At 48.9% G+C, this 20,106-nt stretch overlaps 1 protein-coding gene and 1 pseudogene across 10 annotated transcripts in view; one reads left to right on the top strand and one right to left on the bottom strand.

Annotated features, from left to right (window-relative positions):
- arvcfb (ARVCF delta catenin family member b) overlaps positions 1-20,106 on the top strand; it is a 208,675-nt gene that overhangs the window by 155,206 nt on the left and 33,363 nt on the right. For 8 of the 10 annotated variants that reach the window (XM_086207468.1, XM_086207463.1, XM_086207465.1 and 5 more), the window contains 4 exons: positions 1,078-1,261; positions 15,785-15,902; positions 16,023-16,194; positions 17,729-17,746. In XM_086207468.1, the coding sequence (XP_086063594.1) occupies positions 1,078-1,261; positions 15,785-15,902; positions 16,023-16,194; positions 17,729-17,746 (492 nt within the window). The remainder of the gene's footprint in view (positions 1-1,077; positions 1,262-15,784; positions 15,903-16,022; positions 16,195-17,728; positions 17,747-20,106) is intronic. The other 2 variants (XM_086207464.1, XM_086207466.1) reach the window with 1 other exon arrangement.
- LOC147260735 (exportin-1 pseudogene) lies at positions 12,350-14,725 on the bottom strand (annotated as a pseudogene).

Below are 20,106 nucleotides of genomic sequence, written 5' to 3'. Positions count from 1 at the left end.
AGCGTGGGCCACACTTTCCCTGCCCGGCCGATCGTCTGTCACTCTGGAGGGAATCAAAGACTTGTGTGTGTGTGTGTTTCTGCGCGTGCGTGCGTGCGTGTGTGTGCACTCGTACGACGACCACGTGTCTGTGCGTGTGTACTGTGAACACTTTAGCTTCCAGCTGTTGTTGCTTCGGACGAACAAATCACTCGTTGTAAGTCGCTCCAGATAAGAGGAATGTCGGCTAATTGCCGCCTGAATGTAAAAAGAAAGAAGGCGATAAGTGATGAGAGCTGCAGTCAGACCTGAGGGAGGAGTTTATAAAAACACAAACATGGACCTCAAAGGGGTTTTTTTCCCACTGTAATATTTTCGTTCCCCTCAAACTTCCTGGCTTGATGCATTTGAGTGAGAACCCATCTGAACCATGTGACGGTCGCTGCCTGGCTGTCAGAACGTTCCTCTCCTGCTTTGTCTGCCTGCCGTCAGTGAAACATCCTGCTGGCTTTGGTTGGAGGAGGCGTCCTGTTCTCGACGTGCGCTGGTAATAACAAAGCTGCTCCCCTCGTGTCTGAGATGGAAAACAGACGCACGGTCCGTCTTTGTACTGGCTGGGTTTATTTTAGAATGACAAAGCTCTTTGTCAGGTGGTTTACAGAGAAACGTCGAGATTCAGAGCAACGATATCAGATCAGGTGGCTCCTATCAATCACTATTGATCAGAGGATTGGTGGAGCCTCCCAGGAGAGGGATGAAGCCGCAGCCTGACCACATCCTGTCTGGCTGCTGCACATCTGTCCCTGTATTTCACTCACGTTCTATTTTCTCTCCTCTGTCTTCTTTCTCTTCTCTTTTGTCATTTTTTGTCACCATTGTTGTCACCTTCCTGTCACGCTCTATAATTTCCTCCTCATCCGCTCTCATTTCGTTATTCCTTCCTTCCAAACATCCTCATTTCACCTCTCCACTTTTCTGTCTCCTTCCCATCCATTCTTCATTTTCTCTTATTCCTCTTGTAATCCTCTTTTCTCTCCTCCTTCATCTCTGTGTCTTCATCCTCCTCCTCTTCCTCCTGCCTCTCTCGCTCTGCTGTAGGAACTCTTTGGAACCTGTCGTCCTACGAACCGCTGAAGATGGTCATCATCAACCATGGCCTGCAAACCATGACCAACGAGGTCATCATCCCGCACTCGGGATGGGAGCACGAGCCCAACGAGGACTCGAAGCCCCGCGACGCCGAGTGGACCACCGTCTTCAAGAACACCTCCGGCTGCTTGAGGTAGGGTCTGCCAGACGGCTGATGTCATCACTCCTTTTATGGTGACGGCATGTTTACCTGGTTTTGATCATGTGACGTACATGAAGGTGTGTATCCTGGGCTTGTAATCCACACCACTGTGTCCTGTATCAAAGGTGGACCGGCCGCCTGCGTCGCCTTCTCCCTTCCTGAGTCATTCTCGGAATAATCTGAGCCTCTTTCTTCTTATTTTAAATGTTTCTGTGGAAACTAGAACCTCCGTTCCCACGACTCTTTGTGTTTTGTTGTTCTCAAGGTCAGAACTGAAAAGGGAGAGAAAGTTTTCAGTGTTCCTGCGCCTCAGTCTGCAGTCTGACCTGAACCCTCCAAACTCAGCGACCTTACCAGAGTTTAAACTGTGGCGGAACGCCGAGTGCAGGCTGTCGGCCGGGAACGACCTCTCAATCCTCTCAAATCCTAACTGTGTTCCAGCTGATCCGGACCGGGTCAGAGTAAAGGCGAGATAAGCTCCACGTGTTGGTGCCAAACCGGTCGGGTCAGTCGGGTGTCTGATGCCCAGCTGAGCACCCTAAGGACACGTGCGCACAGACAAAGTTAACGGCAGCGGGTCGCGTTTGACTTGTCATGATGACGTTAATGGAGTGGCGCTGACCATGACGGCGGTCTGGAACGTCAGGTTCAGGTGCAGATGCAGGTGTGTCCCTCTACTGGAGGCTGATGCTCCATGTCTGGGTGTGAGTGGAGGACGTTGAATGGCGGCCAAGGTTGTGATGTCACACCTGAACTCAGGACGGGTGGTGCTGGCCCGCCAGCAGGTGGGCATGCGCTTCATCTCCTCGCTTCTCAGGAAGACGACTGTCATGTTCTGAGTTTTGTCTCCTGCAGTTTTGGGTGCGCTGAGGTGAATCTGTCAGAGGAGCTCCCCCAGCCCGACTGTTGCAGTCAGCTGGTAATTAATGTTGTCTTACGTCACGTTGTGCGTTCTTGTGAATGTTTTCTCTCCGCCGCTCGTTGTGAAGCGGCCCAAATGTGGGGGCCTGAGGCCGATGAGCAGAGCAAACACGTTACATTTAAATCATCAAACAAATGAGGCGATTCTGCAGCCGGCTCAGGCTGAGTGCAGCTTAATGGAGCAGCGCGGAGCCTCGTGACAACAAGGCGCGCTGCTCTTCCGTTTGTTTGCTCTCCTCCTTTGCATTGATTAAAAACACAACAGCAAACATTCATACTAAGTAGAAATGAAAGAGTAACTTTGGAACTCGGGTGTCCTTCAGCACTGTTCGTGATCTCTGCCACGATGATGATATTATTCACGTCGTGCAGACGTGACAGCTCGCTCGTCCCTGAGGTCACGTCAGGAGCCTTGAGATGAAGCATTCATCCGTCCAACCTCGATGAAGCTCACTGTTAGCGGAGTGACTCATCCCTCCGGGGGGGGGCAGAAACAGGAGCCTGAACCCCCCCAGACACGTGTACTGATCCATCCTGAGGAAGGAGAGGGAGCAGCTGCCACGGCCTGGATGGTCCAGGATGTTAAAGACAATAAGGATCTGCAGCCTCACCAGACGCCGTTGACCTCTGACCTCTGACCAGGGTTCCAGCCAGGCTGATGCACACACCATCAGAATAATGTTTGCGATGACCCTTGACACACTCGTCACATCACAAGACAGTGTTTACTATTATTCATTATTATAAAATATTATTTCGAGTTATTAAAATATTGTTTAGATAATAATGACTCTTATTATCTTTACTGTTTCTGCACAATTTGATCAGGTGGCAGTGCGACAGTGAGGCGTGACGTCAGAACAGAATGAAGAAGATGCCAACAGATCAGTCGGTGTCAGGCTCTGCTGGAGTTTTAGCACCCTTGGTTGAATGTAACATGCAGGTCTGTTACACAGAGAAGTTACAGAGTCCGTACACGTTCAGTCGGTTCACCAGTCAAACCTCGCGCTCGTTTCAGAGAGAACCGCTCTGCCTTGTCGTGCAGCAGCAGTCCTGAGTTCTCCATAAAGGTCCCTCTTTCTTCACAAATGGCCTCCGCTGGTGCTCGGGCTGAAGAAAACTATTTTAAACAGCTCAAAGTCAGGGATGCGAACTCTGATAGGCAAAGACTTGCTGGTCTCTCAACTTGAGATGATGCTGTTGTCATAGAAACTCAACGTAGGCCCCGCCGCGGCTGTTCTGTCGAACGCGGCTCCTTATTTTACAATCATCACAATTTCCAGATTTTTCTGAAGTTTTCATTTTGCACTTTTTTGTGGAAAAAACATCAGAATAATTGGGCTGCAATCCTTCAACCAAAAGAGAGAAAGCATCAGCTAAATATTTAATGTCCCCCGCCTCTCAGAGTGTTGTGCTTACTTCATTTGTATGTTGCAGCGTCTCTGCTCACGATGTGTGTGTGCACCAGACAATTGTTTTCACATTTATCTGCAGACGAGGGAAGGTTTCTCGGAAAAAATCTGAAGGCTCCAGAGCACAAACACTGAGAATTGATTTTTTAGTGAAGCACTGGACGTCTTGTGTCCAATGTTTTCACATTCATGCATTCTGCAGCTTTCCACGAGGGACTAGATGGAATTTTAAGGGTGTTTTGTTGTGGATTCAGACTCAAATTGGTATTCAAAACAGAATATTTTATGCATCTTAAAAGAACACGTCAACGTTTAGGGATGTCCACTTACTGGCCGTTGTGTCGTCAGCTTCCTACGGCAGCACAGGGGAGAGAAGATGACCTATCTGATCAATCATTCATGAGTCATTCAGGTCCATCGTGAAGGCAGTTGAGGTGTACACAGCGACAGCTGTCCAAACACGTCCATCTCTCCATTCTCTACCATCGTCCCTTCATCGCAGTCATCAGCTGAGTGCAGCCATCTTGAATTCCTCCTCCACGTTCGTTTTCCTCTCCCAGCGCCTCTCGTCTCCTACCTTCCTTTCTGAATCTGTCACTCTGGCTTCAACTCAGAGTGACAGACTGTAGGAAAATGTACAGCGGCGCGCGCGCGCGTGTGTGTGTGTGTGTGTGTGTGTGTGTGTGTGTGTGTGTGTGACATTGTGGCTGATGCCTGGGTGTGCTGTCTCAGGCCGGCCTGACATGTCAAGACGGTGATCCGGAGCAGAACGTGCTGCTTGACATCCAGATCAGTATCAGATCCCACCCAGACAGAACGTACGAGCATGTATTCCTCACATGGTGGCGGTGAAGTAGATCGTCTGCTGCCACGTTCCTCCTCAGTCAGCCAGGTTCTAGAAAGTGTGAAAACTTGTAAGAACTTTGCAGAGCAGAGGAGCAGCAATAATGAACCAGGAGGGAATAAATGAAAGCGTTCAGATATAAATAAGTCACACAGAAGTCACGGAATTTTAAAAAAGGGTCACAGTGGGATCCTGTTCTCATGGCCTCTTCCTCTTCCTCATTCTTCTCCGTTTCTTTCATTATCCACCGCCCTTTGTTTGTGTGTTCTTTACCTTCTGATGCCACATATGTCACTGCTGTTAGACGCAGCTCTCGCTCATCTCTCGACGCAGGCAACGCTGATGAGAACATGACTCCATGGTAACTGTAACCAAGCGTACAGTTGCCTGGATGCAGGGTCTGAGCGCCGGGAGAAGTGCTGATGCCAGAGAGAATCTGTTTACACACACGCCAACAGCTTACACCTCAATAAACACGCCGATGGTTTTATTATAATGGCCCCCTCCGTCGGCAGGGACCAGCTTATTTACAGTGGGGACTGGGATCTGTAAGGGAGAGCGCTGTGGAGGGTGGAGGTGTACTGCAGAGTGGCTCTGTTTGGACAAGTGTATAACAAAATATTTTTTTAACATATTGTATGTTGAAGTGATTAACCCTGAAGCATGGGAACCCCCCAGAGTCCACACATGGTCCTGTGGTGTTCCCATTGACCTTGCAGAGGGATGTTAGAGGTCAGCCGCCATGTCCTCCATCCATCTCCATCAGTCCGTCTACTCCTCCCAGCTTCATCTGTCCTCAGATGGCCACGTGACTCTGAATGACCTTCACATACAGACGTCAGCTGATAAAGCAGACGCCATGTAGACGCACGGACGGACAGACACACTTCTTCTTTCAGCCTGTAACAATAGCGTGCTCCTCACAGCTGTCTCCGCCGCAGACTGAATGAAAGGAGATGGAGGCTCAATTTCATCAGATTTCTTAAATGGCACCTGAGATGGTATACATGGACAATTTCATGCCCTGAATATCCTGAAAATTGCCTTTTCCACAATGGTGCTGATTCATTGTGGTGTCTGTTATTCACTTTGCCATTAAAAGCCAGGCGGAGACGCTCAGCACGACCACTGAACATCAGCTAACGTCCAACGTTCCTGCTTCATACTAAAAGACCTCGAACTGTGCTTTGCTCTTCATTGTGCAGAAAAGAGAATGTTTTTGTTTCTTCTTGAACCGCAGAATAATTATTTTTACCTTCTTTCTTTTTTGTATCTTTTTTTGGATTGATTTTATCCGTTTTACTTTACACTAGTCTGGATTGATGGACCATGAATGCAGAATCTTTGGGCACAAAGCAGCATATTAGGAGTGGAGGTGTTCCTCCTTCCATGGTCGTATCGATCAGTAACCTTTGAATGGAATCAGAACTGTCCCAGCTGCTGACGGGCATGTTGCTGACCTCAGCGAGTCTTAAATGACCCAATGACAGACCATAGTTTATTTGATTGCTTGTGTGGACACGCGGAATAAATACAGTAGTGGTGAACTCTTACAGGTAGTTCAAGGACGCTCTCAGCTGCATGAGTGCCTCTGGTTAACTCAAACGCCAGATGAAGCCGAGTTGGTCATTTCCCCACATGTGCGGCCATATTGAAAATACTGGGGGTGTAGACAGCTTTTAGGACAGGATCTTAAACCTGGGAAATATTCAGAATGAATGCGTGTGGAAGCTGGTAAACAACAACAGTTTTCAAGCTGCAAATTTGGAGAATGATGAACAAAAAATAGTATTAGAAATAATAGTAGTTCTACTGTGGTAACCTGCGAAATGACAGTGGACTCTGGTAGCTTCATTCAAGAAAGCAGTTCTGACTCTATAGATCTGGCTAACAGGTTCATCTCTAATGTTTCACAAACCTGACTAGAATTCCTCAGACAAAATAAAACAAGATTCACAAGTTGGTATTGACTATTTTTTGCACTCTTTTCCCTTCGTCTTCGACGTCCTCCGCCCATCCCGTTGGTCCAGGTTGCGGGGGCAGCAGCCTCAGCCTAGAAGCCCAGGCTGTCCTCACCCCGGCCACTTCTACCACTTTTCTCCCTGACTTGAAGTAACGATATGAAACGCTTCAAATGCGGCAGTAACAGAAGTCAAGAAGAATTTCTGGTTCGGTTCTGTTGGATTGATTTCAAGATCTCCAAACTGGCCAAATTCCAGATTGATGACACACTGTTAGTCATCAAACACTCTGGATCGTTAGCTTGGCTAGTTAGCTTTTGTCGAAATCACACAGTGCTAACGGTACAGCTCAGAGCAGCATAATACATCAGGAGATTCATAAAAAAAATGAGTGAGTTTGCTGGACGCACAAACACACAACACCTCTGACTTTTATCAGTTCGGGGCCGTGACTCAGTAAGTGTCCAGTAGAGCAGCCACGGTTGACCAGTAAAAGTCAGACCAGAAGAAATAGCTTTTTAACAGATTCCACGTTTACAGGTGATCAGTCAGGAGAGAAAAAGAGGCCGAGAACATTGGCTGAAATACAACCTCACTACCAGCCTGTGTTGTTAAGCCATGATAAAGCTTTTTATGTTTTCTGCGTTGCGGTGTTAAGTGTGACACATCAGGTTGGAGATGTTGTCTCTCAGTCCCGACTCCATTTTGTGTCTCGTGTTGCTGGTCGGACCATAAACACAGAAGCAAATCTGGGCCTGATTATAAAAGATTTCTTAGATTAATTGCCCAACTCAGTGGCAACGGAGTCACAAAGCACACCGAAGAACAACACATCATTATAAACATACAAAATATACAATTTATCTTAGGGAAAGTGGGCAGCAGCAGCAGGTCATTCTGACGAGGCCTTGTCAGAGTTATGATGGTCAAACAGCCTTCAGTGGAGAACCAAAGTGGGTGTCAAGGATCCTCAGTATTCTTGCCTCACAAATAAGCAAATCAAAAACCCAGTAGATGTAGTCGTTGCTAACGCTTCACTGTTGCTGGTTGTCATAGGAACTGACTTTCTGATGCAAGTTTTCCAGGTAGCCATCACATGTAGGGAACGTCAGAGCAGGAGATGGAAGGCTGCTCGTGAAACTGGAGAAAATGCTGCTCTCGGCCAGCTGGGTGTGATAGCACTGCAGCAGCTGGAGTCACCGGTGATGGACCAGTGTTTTCACCACGTTAGCTGCTGTTTAAAGATCATATAATCAATCATAATCTTACTGAGATGAGAAGTGAAATCATGGTAGGCCTTGTGGTGTGCATCAGCCCTGGCAGACACCGCCCATGAAGCCTGCTGCTCCCGGAGAGACACCTGGAAATGAAACAGCTGACAATAAAACGTGTCTGTCTGCCCTCAAACACCCTCCCATCAAATAAATCGGCTGCGGGCGCTGCTTGGGATCCATTTCTGGGAGAGGTGGTAGCCATTTTCTGACAGCTGAAGACTGACAGCTTTGGTTTACGAGCAAGTCCAGATAGCGGCTGCTGTCTGTTGCCTGGTGTCTCCATTCAATTTAATTAGCTCAAACAGGATGGAGGATGATGAAGATGAAGGCAGCTGCTGGCCAGCACGCTGGCGAGGACTCGGGGAGGTGTAGCGTGTGTAAAGTTACTGATTTGGATATCAGGAGCTGTTGTAATAATTTGCAGAGCTGTCTATTGTTCTTGGATACACGTATGCAGTGGAGCTGATGTGTGTGCCTGAAGTGATGTGAAGCATGCAGTTGTGCTTACCTCCGCAAGGCTGCCACTCTTCCATGGGACTAACGGGGGGGGTCTGCTAATGGGATTATGTGGGTTGGAAGCACTCATAAATGATGTCCCTGGTGAGGAGCGGGGAGCCCCGGCTCACTCTCCGTCCACAGGCAGACAGACAGCGCCGCCTCTGCCTCTGCTGCCAGGCTGATAGACATGGAACTTCCCTTTGTACCAACAAATATCCTTCATTTTCACCAGATTACTTCTGACACTGTGTGACTTTATTCCATCGCCCTTCAGCATCAAGACCATGGAAGCTGACCAGGCCATACAGCTGAGGGTTAGACTGCTATTGGATTTGCTGTAGCCATGCAGCCACATGTTATCAGGGGCTCCCAGACCTCCAGCTGCCCCCCCTCTACCACCAGAGGCTATGATAGCATTGCTAATATTCACACTAGGTCTCTCTGACACAGTACCCTGGGCGCGGAAGCAACTTATGACACGTTCTGCTTCACCCATGGGTGCAGGTCAGGATGAGGTGGTGTCATACATACTGGGTGTTGGGGGGGGGGGGGGGGGGCATATCCCCTGAACACCCGCCCACTGCTCTACTCTGCCTTTGGCATGTAGAGTGAGATGGATCAGGGTCAGAGCAAATCAGAAGAGAGGAGGCAGGGGTCTCTGGTTTAATTTTGATGGAGTATTTTGAGAAATATTGCAGTTTACTTTCGTCTTCACCTACAGTTAGAAACAAATTACCAACAAATCCCTCCAGATTTTGGGGAGTGAATACCATCAGAAGGTAACGGCGCAAAGGTGGTGAAAATTATCACAATACATTGACTTTTCATAGATAGAAAAACTTCACTTTCAAGGCCTCCTCATCTTTATTCATGATACTGTATTGATATTCCAGCCTGCAGTATTGATACTGCAATATATGGTGATGAAATCTTATTGTGACCCATGTCTCACTGTCTTTGTCGCCCACCGCTTCGTCCGTCCTCCGGGTCAGGGTCGCAGGGGCAGCAGCCTCCGCAAGGAAGCCCCGACTGTCCTCTCCCCAGCCACTTTCACCAGCTCTTCCGGGGGAATCCCGAGGCATTTCCAGGCCAGCTGAGATATAATCCTCCCTCTGTCCTGGGTCGGCCCTGAGGCCTCCTCCCAATCGGACATGCCTGGAAGACCTTCCTAGGAAAGGTGTCCAGGAGGCGTCCTCACCAGATGCCTGAACCACCTCCACTGACTCCTCTACATGGAGGAGCAGCAGCTCTACTCTGAGTCCCTCCTGAGTGACTGAGCTTCTCACCCTGTCTCTAAGGGAGAGCCCAGCCTCCCTGAGGAGGAAACTCAATTCAGCTGCTTGTATTCGCGATCTTGTTCTTAGTCATTACCCAGAGCTCATGACCACAGGTGAGGGTTGGAACGTAGATTGAGCAGTAAATTGAGAGCTTCGCCTTCGCCACATTTCTGCGGACGCTGCCCCAATCCTCTTGTCAATCTCCCACTCCATCCTACCCTCACTCCTCCTGGAACCCTCACCTTATAGCAATGGAGGCGTGTGAGTACCCTCAGGACCCAAGGAGCTCTGCTGTCGGGGGCATTTTGCCCCTGGTAGGATCACCCAAGGCAGACTGGTTCGATGGGAAGGGCCAGACAAAGAATGGTTCAGAAGACCCTTCAGGAGTAAAACACAAAGAGTCCTTGTACCCAGCCTGGAGGGTTACCGGGCCCCTACCCTGGCCCAGGGTAGGGGCCCATGGATGAGCGCCTGGTGGCCGAGCCTTCGCTCAGCCCAAAATGGTTACATGGGCTCGTCCCCCTGCGGGCCCACAACCTAAGGAGGAACTGGATGGGTCCGGTGCTTTGTGGATCGGGCAGCAGAAAAAGGCGGGAGCCTTGGCGGTCTGACCCACAGCTATGGAAGGTGGCTTTTGGTGACCCGGTTTTCAGCTCATTAAAATCTCACCTTTTTTTTCTTTGTTTTTTGTTTTTTTACAAATATCATAGCTGCAAAAATAGTTATCTGAAAATCAACATTAAAGGACAATTAATTTACTTCTTAAACCGAATCATTAGCTGCTAAATGTCAGAAATGCCTCATTACTGAGAAACTGCTGCCGTCTCTCACTGATTCTCCAGGCCAGTCTTTTAAAAAAAGAAAAGAAGACCATGAATCCAAGGAAACAAGCACCTTGGTACAATTCTGAAACCCGACAGCTTGAACAAAAACCTGGACAACAGGAGAGAATATGGCGCTGCTCCCAACTGGAAGAGTCGCATGTGGTCTGGCAAGAGAGCCTTAAAACCTGTAGGAAAGCCCTTGGTAGAACCAGAGCAGCCTGTTACTCAGCACTAATAGAGGAACACAAGAACAGCCCCAGGTTCCTCTTCAGGACTGGAGCCAGACTGACAAGAGAGCCACAGCTCTGTTGAACCAAGTATTCCTGTTTACCTGGGCAGCAAAGAGTTCATGGACTTTTTTAATGACAAATTCTACGTATTAGAGAAAAAATTCTTCTCCTCCTGCCATCAGCTGACAACATGGCACCTAGAACCCAGAACCCTTAGAAACTTTGATAGTTCTTCTCCCATCAGGCTTCATGAGTGTCGTACAGTAATGTCCTCCTCTAAACCCTCCACCTGTCTCCTAGTCCCCATCCCAACTAAGCTGCTCCAAGACTCTCTACCCTCGTTAGCCCCTCTCTCTTAGATGTGATCAATGTGGCGCTGGTACCTGGTTACGTCCCTCAGTCCTTTAAAGTCAAGTCAGTTTTATTTGTGTGGCACCAAACCCCAACCAAAGTTCTGTCCTGACTCTGTCCAAGTAGAGCAGGTCCAGCACTCCCTCCTTCAATGAACCTCCACCCAACAATTCTCCATCAGCAGCACATCCTGCAACAGCAGCCACCAGAACCTTCCTTTACCAGCAGGAAGGTGGAGCAGATCCAGGATCAGTGGGGACGGAGAGAGAGCAGGAGAGCAGGACAGAGACAAAGACAGAGAATGGAGGAAGACAGAGAGACAGAAGGAAAGAGAGGGACAGAGATAAAGAGAGAGAGAAAGGAGGAGAGACTGATGGACAGAGACAAAGACAGAGAATGGAGGAAGACAGAGAGACAGAAGGAGAGAGAGGGACAGAGATAAAGAGAGAGAGAAAGGAAGAGAGACCGATGGACAGAGACAAAGACAGAGAATGGAGGAAGACAGAGACAGAAGGAAAGAGAGGGGCAGAGATAAAGAGGGAGAGAAAGGAGGAGAGACTGATGGACAGAGACAAAGACAGAGAATGGAGGAAGACAGAGAGACAGAAGGAAAGAGAGGGGCAGAAATAAAGAGGGAGAGAAAGGAGGAGAGACTGATGGACAGACGGGGACGTGAGCAGGTGGAGCTACGGGTGGCAGCTGGAGCCTCTTCAGGTCTGGAGCCTCCTCCAGAAGCACCAGGATCTGGGATGAGGGGAGGAGAAGAGGAGTTAGTAACACGTTTGAGGACAGGAGGAGGAGAGAGAAGCCCAGTGCATCATGGGACATCCCCTGGCAATTTAGTGGTGTTATTACATATTTACAAACTTCAAAATGGATCAAATTAGTCGTTGACAGGATGTAAAAGACAGTTTGCAAACCTACTTAAAGGTAAAACTTCTTTAGCCTGGTTGCTGCTGGAACACTCGCACACGCTTTGTCTATGGTAAAGTTCACATCAATAAATTTAAGCCATCATCAGGATAAGGTAACCATAGTGGATGAATACTAATATATTATCTCTGATAGGGTTCCCTTGTATGAATCCACATTCTTCTGATTTAATAATCTTGTTTACCTTTTGTAGAGCTTTTTTGTAAAGATTTTGCCATTTTCTCATAAATTTCATGTCATTTTTAAAATTTAAAATACTATCTGTCTCTCTATCGATCCATCTTTTCATTCAGCTCAAAAGCCCAAAATGGTCTTAAGAAGTGAGTTACACACAGTAATTATATACTAAATTATAAACATGACAACACACAAAAGAAATATGACGTTTGAATGGTAAAAAGTCCTGAAAATGAAGATGAGTGTTTATTATGACCAAGAATAAAGTTGTGAGAGTTTTTTTAAAGATATTTTTTCAATTTATTTCACACTTTTGAACAACAAGTTTACATCATTTCCACATTTCATGAAGGACCAGAATGGCCGCCGTCCTAAGTCTTGATTTTTGGGCTTCAGAAACCAAATCCAGCTTGGCTGAGCTCCTGCTGCCGCCCGTGGGGACCAAGAATGCCGGGCACAGACATTTAGAGGTTGTGTTAATTTTCCTGGGCCTGGAGCAGAGCCAGGTCCCGCTCCTCCAGGAACAGGTTTAAAGCGTCCTGGCCGCTAAATTCCTGGAGTTGAAGAAGGAAATTCCTTAGGAGCTCCGTGAAAGCAGGGATGTCTTTATGAAGGCTGAACAGCCCCACAACAAACACCTCCAACTGGGAATCTGTCAGACGTGGGAAGACCCTCTTCAGCTGGTTTCCAAAGTATTCCAGCACATGAACCTGCTTATTGACTGGGGTGGCCTTTTCCACCTCCTCTAACATGCGGGCCAGGATGGCGGCGTATCAGTGACCACAGACAAAACGAGCTGGAGGATGTCGGTGAAGAAGGTCTGGTCTTCTCTCTTGGTCACTGCCTCCCTTGCTGACATGGTCTGCAGGACAGTGTAGAGGGTCTGTAGACCTGCGTTAGCTACGTTCCTCATTGTGTGCTTGAAAGCCCAGAGTATTGTGTATCGGACGATTTTGAACTGGGCGGGGGCGAAGCTCAAGAAGGCCTGGGAGCACTGCGACATAGCAGCTTTGAGGAGGCTGAAGAAATGAATCCTGTGCTCCGGGAACGCCTTAAAGTCCCTCTTCATCATGTTCCAAGTGCAATCGAAGACGGCGTCAAAGATCTGGGGAATTTGGCCACTGACGCGGTCTCCCAGCTTATTCACAACAGTCGCGAGGGTGCAGAGGACCTCGGGATCCCGAGCAGCTGGAACATTGTTCTGGTAGTCCAGAAGTACTGCGTCCAGCAGTGGGGGCACAAACGTGTCTGCCACCACTTGAGGGTCGTCTGAGCAACTGACCCAGCCAGAGATCAGCTTCAGAATCTGTCTCTTAACCATCATCATGCTCTGGATGTGAGGGACCTTGGTCACCGTCTCCCCGTTGTTCCGGATGGCCGTGGAGATGGCGGCACTGAGAAGCTTGTACACATGGAGCATGTCCAGGTAAATTTGTCCCAGCTGGACAACAAACAGGTGCCCAACAGCTCTGCAGGCTGTGACATTGACCTCCAGGATGCCCGCCAGCTGACCCAGCGTCATTTCTTCCGGGAGGATGTTGACATTCTTGGTGGCGGCCATGATGATTCTCCTCCACTCCTGATTAGGCAGCCTCATGTACTTCTTTATCAGCTGCACCTGAACCTCCTGGTCTTCCTGGGCCTCGATCATGCAGCCAACTGCCTCATAAATCACGTGGACCTGCTGTGGCTGCAGGTCACGGATGATGGCTTGGATGTGGTGGAGGATCTCATTAATGAAGGGCACCGTCTCACCCTCCTGAACCTGAACAAAACTGTGCCGACACTTCTGTGCAACTGTTAAAAAGGTGTTGCAAGCCATGTCTCGCACACCATCTTGAGTCTGGTGCATGAACTCAAACAGTTTCTTGACAACAACTTTCAGCAACACCCAGTGGGCTCTCAGGAAGCCCAGCACCACGTTGTGAAACATGGGCACGTTCAGGAAACGGATCAAATATTCAGTGAGGTTGGTCTCACCGATGTAATCCAGAAGCCCAAACTCAGCTCCAAGAGCACAGTGAAGCAGGAGAAGGAGCGTCTCCAGTGTGGCGTTCACCAACCGAGCATTCTGGGAGTTGTCCATCACAACCAAGCACAGCTTGAATAATTGGGGAAACTCACTCCGCAGGTGGTCTTTCAAGTGTTTTGCCTTCAGGTGGGTCGTCTGGCCTCTGGAGAAGTCCAAGACCTCCTCACAGAACAGTTTGAGGATGGCCATGTTGTTCTCACAGAGGCTTTCACTGATCACACTGGCACCCACGATGTCATAAATGAAGTTGGGCCAGTGGTCGGGCCACTCCTGCTTCAGTATCTCCACTACTACCGCGTTGAGTCTGCGAAGGCACGCTCCCTCTTTCTTCATGATTGCGGGATGATGGGAAATCTCAATAATTGACTGAACCACAAACTTCTTGACTGCTTTGCTCTGATTTCTTGTCAGAGTCTTCCAACGAGTTTGGACGAGTCGCTCTAGCGTCTGCAGGGCGTAATACTTGGTCTGCATGTCCTTAGAACTCTGCAGGATCATGTCAACCTTGGTCCAGGCATCTGGATGCTCCATGAGGTTGTTCAGCAACTCCTGGGCTACTTGTTGCTGAGATCCAGTGCCATGGTGCATGGTGTTGATGACGTTCTCCAGCAGGTTGATGTCCAGTTGCTGACTGAAATCCAGCAGCTTACTGGCTGGATGGTTTGCAAACGTTGTCATTTTCTGAACAGAGATTCTAGGAAGCAAAGACTTAGAACACAACTGAACTAAAATGTTTCACTTACATGTCCCTCGATGACAGTGAGAGATCATCACAGGTTCACTCACCTGACAGTGATGTGACTGTGTGTGTGTGTGTGTGTGACTGTGTGTGTGTGTGAATGATGTGTGTGTGAGGCTTTGATGCTGAGTTGCTTGCCACGTGGTGCCACTGCCAGACTTCGCCTAAATTCGAAGATCATGTTTTCAGTCCTGCGAACTTTTTTTTCCCATGCGAGGAGAATTTATTTCCACCATTTCTTTCCATCACCAACATGGCTGACCTAACAACCGTTGCTAGCTTGTATCTGTTGTGGAAGTCCCAGCCGCTGTATCTGGAGCCATGACACAAGCCGGAGGAGCACAGCTGGGGGAATTTCACCGCCTTCTCCGGGAACTGCGCCTGGACGTCGGCCGTTTCCAGCGTTACATCAGGCTGACGAGGGCCGAGTTCGATGACCGGTTAGCGAGAGTCGGTATCAGGATACCACGGTCGGGCACCAACCACAGCCAGAACCGTTGACGGGACTTCTCTGACGCCAGGGGGATCTCAACGCTGATAGGCTCTCTCGACACAACGTCACGCAAACTTGTCGCGCAAGTTGAATATTTACAACTTTCACGGCGTCGCCTGGCGAGTGGACATTGGGATTCGCGTCTTATCTTCTCTCTACATAGACTTAACATGTAAACTTATAGCGCGAAAAATTCGCATCGCGTTTGGGGTGAACACGCCTTTAAACGCACCAGCACCCAAGCTATTCTCCCACGCTTTGGACGTGATGCTAAGTTGCTAAGTAACGACAATCTCTGCCTTCCTCTGGGTGAGCTCACCTGCAGGGCGGCCTGAATGAACCGTTCTCCCCCTGAAAATCCATCCAAACTGCTGTCATAAAAGTAAAGCTTACTAAGAAGATGCTGCAACACTTGTGATGTGTCTGAGGCTGCAAAGTGTCACTAGAGAAAAAAAATCACACACCACGCACTAGTGCACACACACACACACCATGTTCCATGTTTTCTCAAAACAACGTAGAAGTGATGCTGTTTTCTTTTCATGTAGAAATGTGAGTTCCGATGGTGCCGAGGCTCGGCGCCGACTGAGGGAGTGTGAGGGACTGGTGGACGCCCTGCTGCATGCTCTCCAATCAGCTGTAGGCAAGAAAGACATGGACAACAAGGTAGAAATCTTCACCATCATCATCATCATCACATTAGTTGACACAGTGGCATGAACCTATATCCTGTCGATGGCGTCTGTCATCAGTCAGTTGTTAGCCTCCTCTCTCCCTTTGTTCCAGTCTGTGGAGAACTGTGTCTGTATCATGAGGAACCTGTCCTACCACGTCCACAAAGAGGTTCCGGGGGCAGAAAAGTTCCAGGACCCATCAGCGCTCCAGGCCCCCGGCTCAGCGGGACCACAGAGGAAGAAGAAGGACGACGCTGGCTGCTTTGGAGGAAAGAAGGCCAAAGGTGAGGGGGAGGAGACTGATGAGGAGGATCTGCTGGAGGAGTTCCATCCCAGAGTGACACATAACGCCTCGTAGGCAGCCGGCTGCTTCCCTGTTAGCTCAGAACATTTGGCTGCGTGAGAAGGAGCTCTCACAGCCCTGACGAGTCTGTAGGATGTACAAAAAATGAACACAATTATCCCAACAGCTGGATTGCAGAGATATCATCCTCCCCTTTGTTCCGTTCCTGGCGCCGGACTCACACGCTCACACCTCCATCAACGCTGACAGTGTGCTACTATTATTCGCTCCTTTCAGGGACAGTGACAGAAATCGAATAACCGTGTTAATGTTTTTAAACACGTCCCCCCTCATCATCACGCTTCGACCTTACTGACGCACTTAAAACACAGAAAACAATAAGAAATTAATACAGACGCACAACCGTCTGTACCGTAAAGAACCAGTGGGTCATAATGTCAGAGTCTTCACACGTGTTCAAGCTCCTCAGAGACGGAGGAGCACGATGGCGCCGTCTGCTCTGTCAGCCGCCATTATTGATTCTCTTTAACACACGTCTTGTTCATGCGTGTTGTTAGCAGCGTCTTCCTGCTCTACGAGAATAATGGCCGCCATTAATCAGTCAGCCAATGAGCTGTGACGAGCAGCCGGTGCCCCCTGACCTCTAACGACTGAGTTGAGAGTCTACAGTGTGCAGGTCAGGACCACGCAGCGCCTACGTGTACACAGATTCACACTGAAAACCAATTATCCATGTCTAGGTGGAGTAATGAGTTGTGTTTAGCTGCTGCGGCGCCGGAGGTGCTCTCTGAGAGACGACGCGCACGTACACAAACATAAAATGCAGCTATAAAGGAGCACAGAGGAAGGTTGTTAAGCGACACCGTCGGCAAATTGCTGGGTAATTTGTTACCTTAAGTAGGCCGAGTTTGGCCTCCTCCTCACTTTAATGTCACATTCAGTTGAGTACATAGCGTCATGATCAGCACGCGCTCTGGGTTAGCTAACGCGCAGCTGCTATTTCCATCTCTTTGAGCTCCTCTCTCAGTGATTTTAATGATGCCAATGTTGCTGCGTTGATGTTTCACTCCCAACTAATTTATCCGCAGAAATAGCAACAATTGAGCTGATGCTTTCTCTCTCTCTCTCTCTCTCTCTCTCGCTCTCTCGCTCTAGCTCCTCTTTCTTTTTTACTCACTGGCTTCTGCTGTCTTTTATGTTTCACTCTCTTCTGGACATTTTAGTCTCTCTCTGTCTAAAAAGCTCTTCTTGCTCTTTGAACAAGCCTCTCAGACAACACCTCTGGACTACTAATGGCTGCCTCCTCTCACTCACAAGTTATTTTCTCTGTCTTTGCTCTCCGTCTTCCTCGGTATTACTTTCATTTCCTCTTGCTCTAGCTGTCTTTATTCCAGTAAAAGATAACTCCTTGTTGTTGGAAAACTGTTCACATGTTTGCACAGCCTCTTGACACGCACCGTCTCTCTTCTCTGTGCTTTGTGTTTTTTGGCTGCTGCTTCCTTGGCTAACTATAGAGGAATGGTTTAATCAAGGTGAGTCCTCCCCTCCATCTCTCCTCATTTCAGTTGTCCTGCTCTCCTCCTGCACCCCCCCCTCACCCCCCCCCCCCCCCCCCCCACACACACACACACGCCCCTGGCTGTAGAATAAAGTTACTTAGTTTGGGTGTCCTCCAAAAAACCTGAGAAAGTTCCAAGGACTTCAGAAATGATGACGCTTCACTCATTTCACATGCCCTCCCTCATCACTTCACCTGATGTAGCATGACTTTTAGACCCCCCCCCCCCCCCCCCCGTGTGAGCAGTTAGTTCTCCTCCATCCTGCAGGTAAGTCCACCAGTGTCTGCCAGGTTGTAGAGTAGAGCTCGTCTCATTTGTCTGAATGTGCCGTGTGACGGAGCCGCCGTCAGCATCCATGTGTCGTGCTCAGGTAGAGGAGTCGACCCTCCATCTGAGCGTAGACGTGTGTTGAGACTTTGAACTGCATGAGCACACGATACTGATTTGAAGTAAATTTCAGAATATGGAAAGTAACCTGCTCTAGATGATCAGTCGGTGTAGGAATGAGTCTGGAGGTAAATTAGCATCGTTGGACGTCCACTTCCCTCGTCTCGATCATCGCGGGTCTGTTGTTCACGTCAAACACGTCAGTAAACGGACAGTTGACCCCTGCGTCTGAGGGAAACCTCTGAGGTCGACGGCGACATTAAACTTCATCAAAACACAAGCGGAGCACAGCTGAGTTGTGGGATGTAGAACTCATTGTTCCACCCTGTAGATTGCATGTGGACAACAGAGGAGCGTCTGCACGTTCGTGAACTGCATGTTTGTGGAGGTTGTCTTGTGAAACAAAACACGCAAAACAATAAACTCTGGTCAGACATGCGGCTGATTTTTAACAGTTGTCCAATGTCCCGGTTGAACAGCTCTGCCGGCTGTTTATGTAGGGAACTTGTGCTTCATTCTGGGTTCACTTAAAATCTGTTTGTCCTCCCCTCAGAAGCTCGGTTCTGCCCTTCCACGCAGGCATCCATCACGTCTAAGTGACGCTTCACCGGGCCGATGTTTCCATCAGATTTTTAATTTTGCTTCCATCTGTATCAGATGCATGCACATTTATGTTGAACAAAATCATAAAAAAAGAATCAAAATCTCAATTTCAAGCAACAAAACGCTCTTTTTATCCACAGTTGTGCAGCCCAGGGATTCGTTTTCCTGCTGAGCCTCAGCATCCTGCCTTCATCACTGACCCCCATCAGAAAAATCTGACAGCCGCGTTTTTCCCACGCAGGACTGAATTTGATCCTGGAGCAGAGGGTCAGCTTGGGTTAGCTTAGCTTACAGGCTGCTGGAAAGGTGGAAAAGGCTCATTCTGTTCAAGTCTATCAAGCTGGGCGTCCCTGATGGAGGAGAGACGGTCAGACGCCTCCTCTGACGGCGCCAACGCGCTGCGATTCAGTTACTTTTCCCCTCTCTCACATTGTTTTGAAGCTGCTGTTCACTCAAGTCACATTTTCAACGGTAAAATTAGATGCGTTGTTTTCTGTTGTCAGATTTGTGGTTGCCACGACAACAGAGTGATCCGCATCGTTAAATCAGACTGCAGCAGTGAATAACCACTCACATGCGTGACGAGGGAAGAGGCTCCTGTTCGTCTGTCATCATGTTGAAGCCGTGACGGCGGCAGCGACACCCCCGTGTGTACAGTGTAATAGGGAAGCCACCGACTGAGCCCACAGCGGAAAAGCTGTTAGGTGAAATATGTATGGATGTGGCGCTGAGGAGCGAGTAACCTGTTCTAGATTAAAGCTGAATTCGCTCTTTCCTTAGACAGCTTACACGAGCTGGATGGCTCAGCCCGGAGGAAGCGCTCCCTCTTCCTCCTGCCACTTCCTTCTCCCCCTCCGTCTCATGGAGGAATCTGCCTCTCTCTCTCTGTCCTGATCCTCCAGCGTGTGTGTGACATGACCATCAGCAGGCCGCTCTGTAGTCACCGCCCCCACTCCATTTCCCCTGTGCTTATGTATGACTTAATTGCACTCGTGTGTCACATCACACGTGTCTGGACGTGGTTGTAGGTGAAAGGCGTTTGTGTGCTCATACGTGATGTTTTTGCTGTCCGCCGTCTCCGTGAACTCACTCATCAAAGCCTGTGACAGAATGAGAAGTGTGTGTGTTTGAACACGTCCTGCTCGCAGCCCCCTGTGTTGTGTGTGTGCAGACGCTGATGCTGCCGTGGGTGGTGTGTAGACCTGGATTAGACCAAAGTGCAACCATGAAAAGAGTTTCTGGTTCTGGTTCCGCTTCAGCCCAGACCCAAACGCTGGTCTGAGCACGGCACTGTTGGTCCCACCCTGCTGTCTACCGCCCTGTCTGATGTGATGCCATCGTCT

The sequence above is a fragment of the Aulostomus chinensis genome, chromosome 6 (assembly GCF_037954235.1).
Source record: "Aulostomus chinensis isolate RoL2024-O1b breed Wild chromosome 6, RoL_Achi_v1.0, whole genome shotgun sequence".
Lineage (NCBI taxonomy): Eukaryota > Metazoa > Chordata > Actinopteri > Syngnathiformes > Aulostomidae > Aulostomus > Aulostomus chinensis.
Note: the sequence above shows the minus strand (reverse complement) of the source record. Positions and strands in the feature narration are given on the sequence as shown.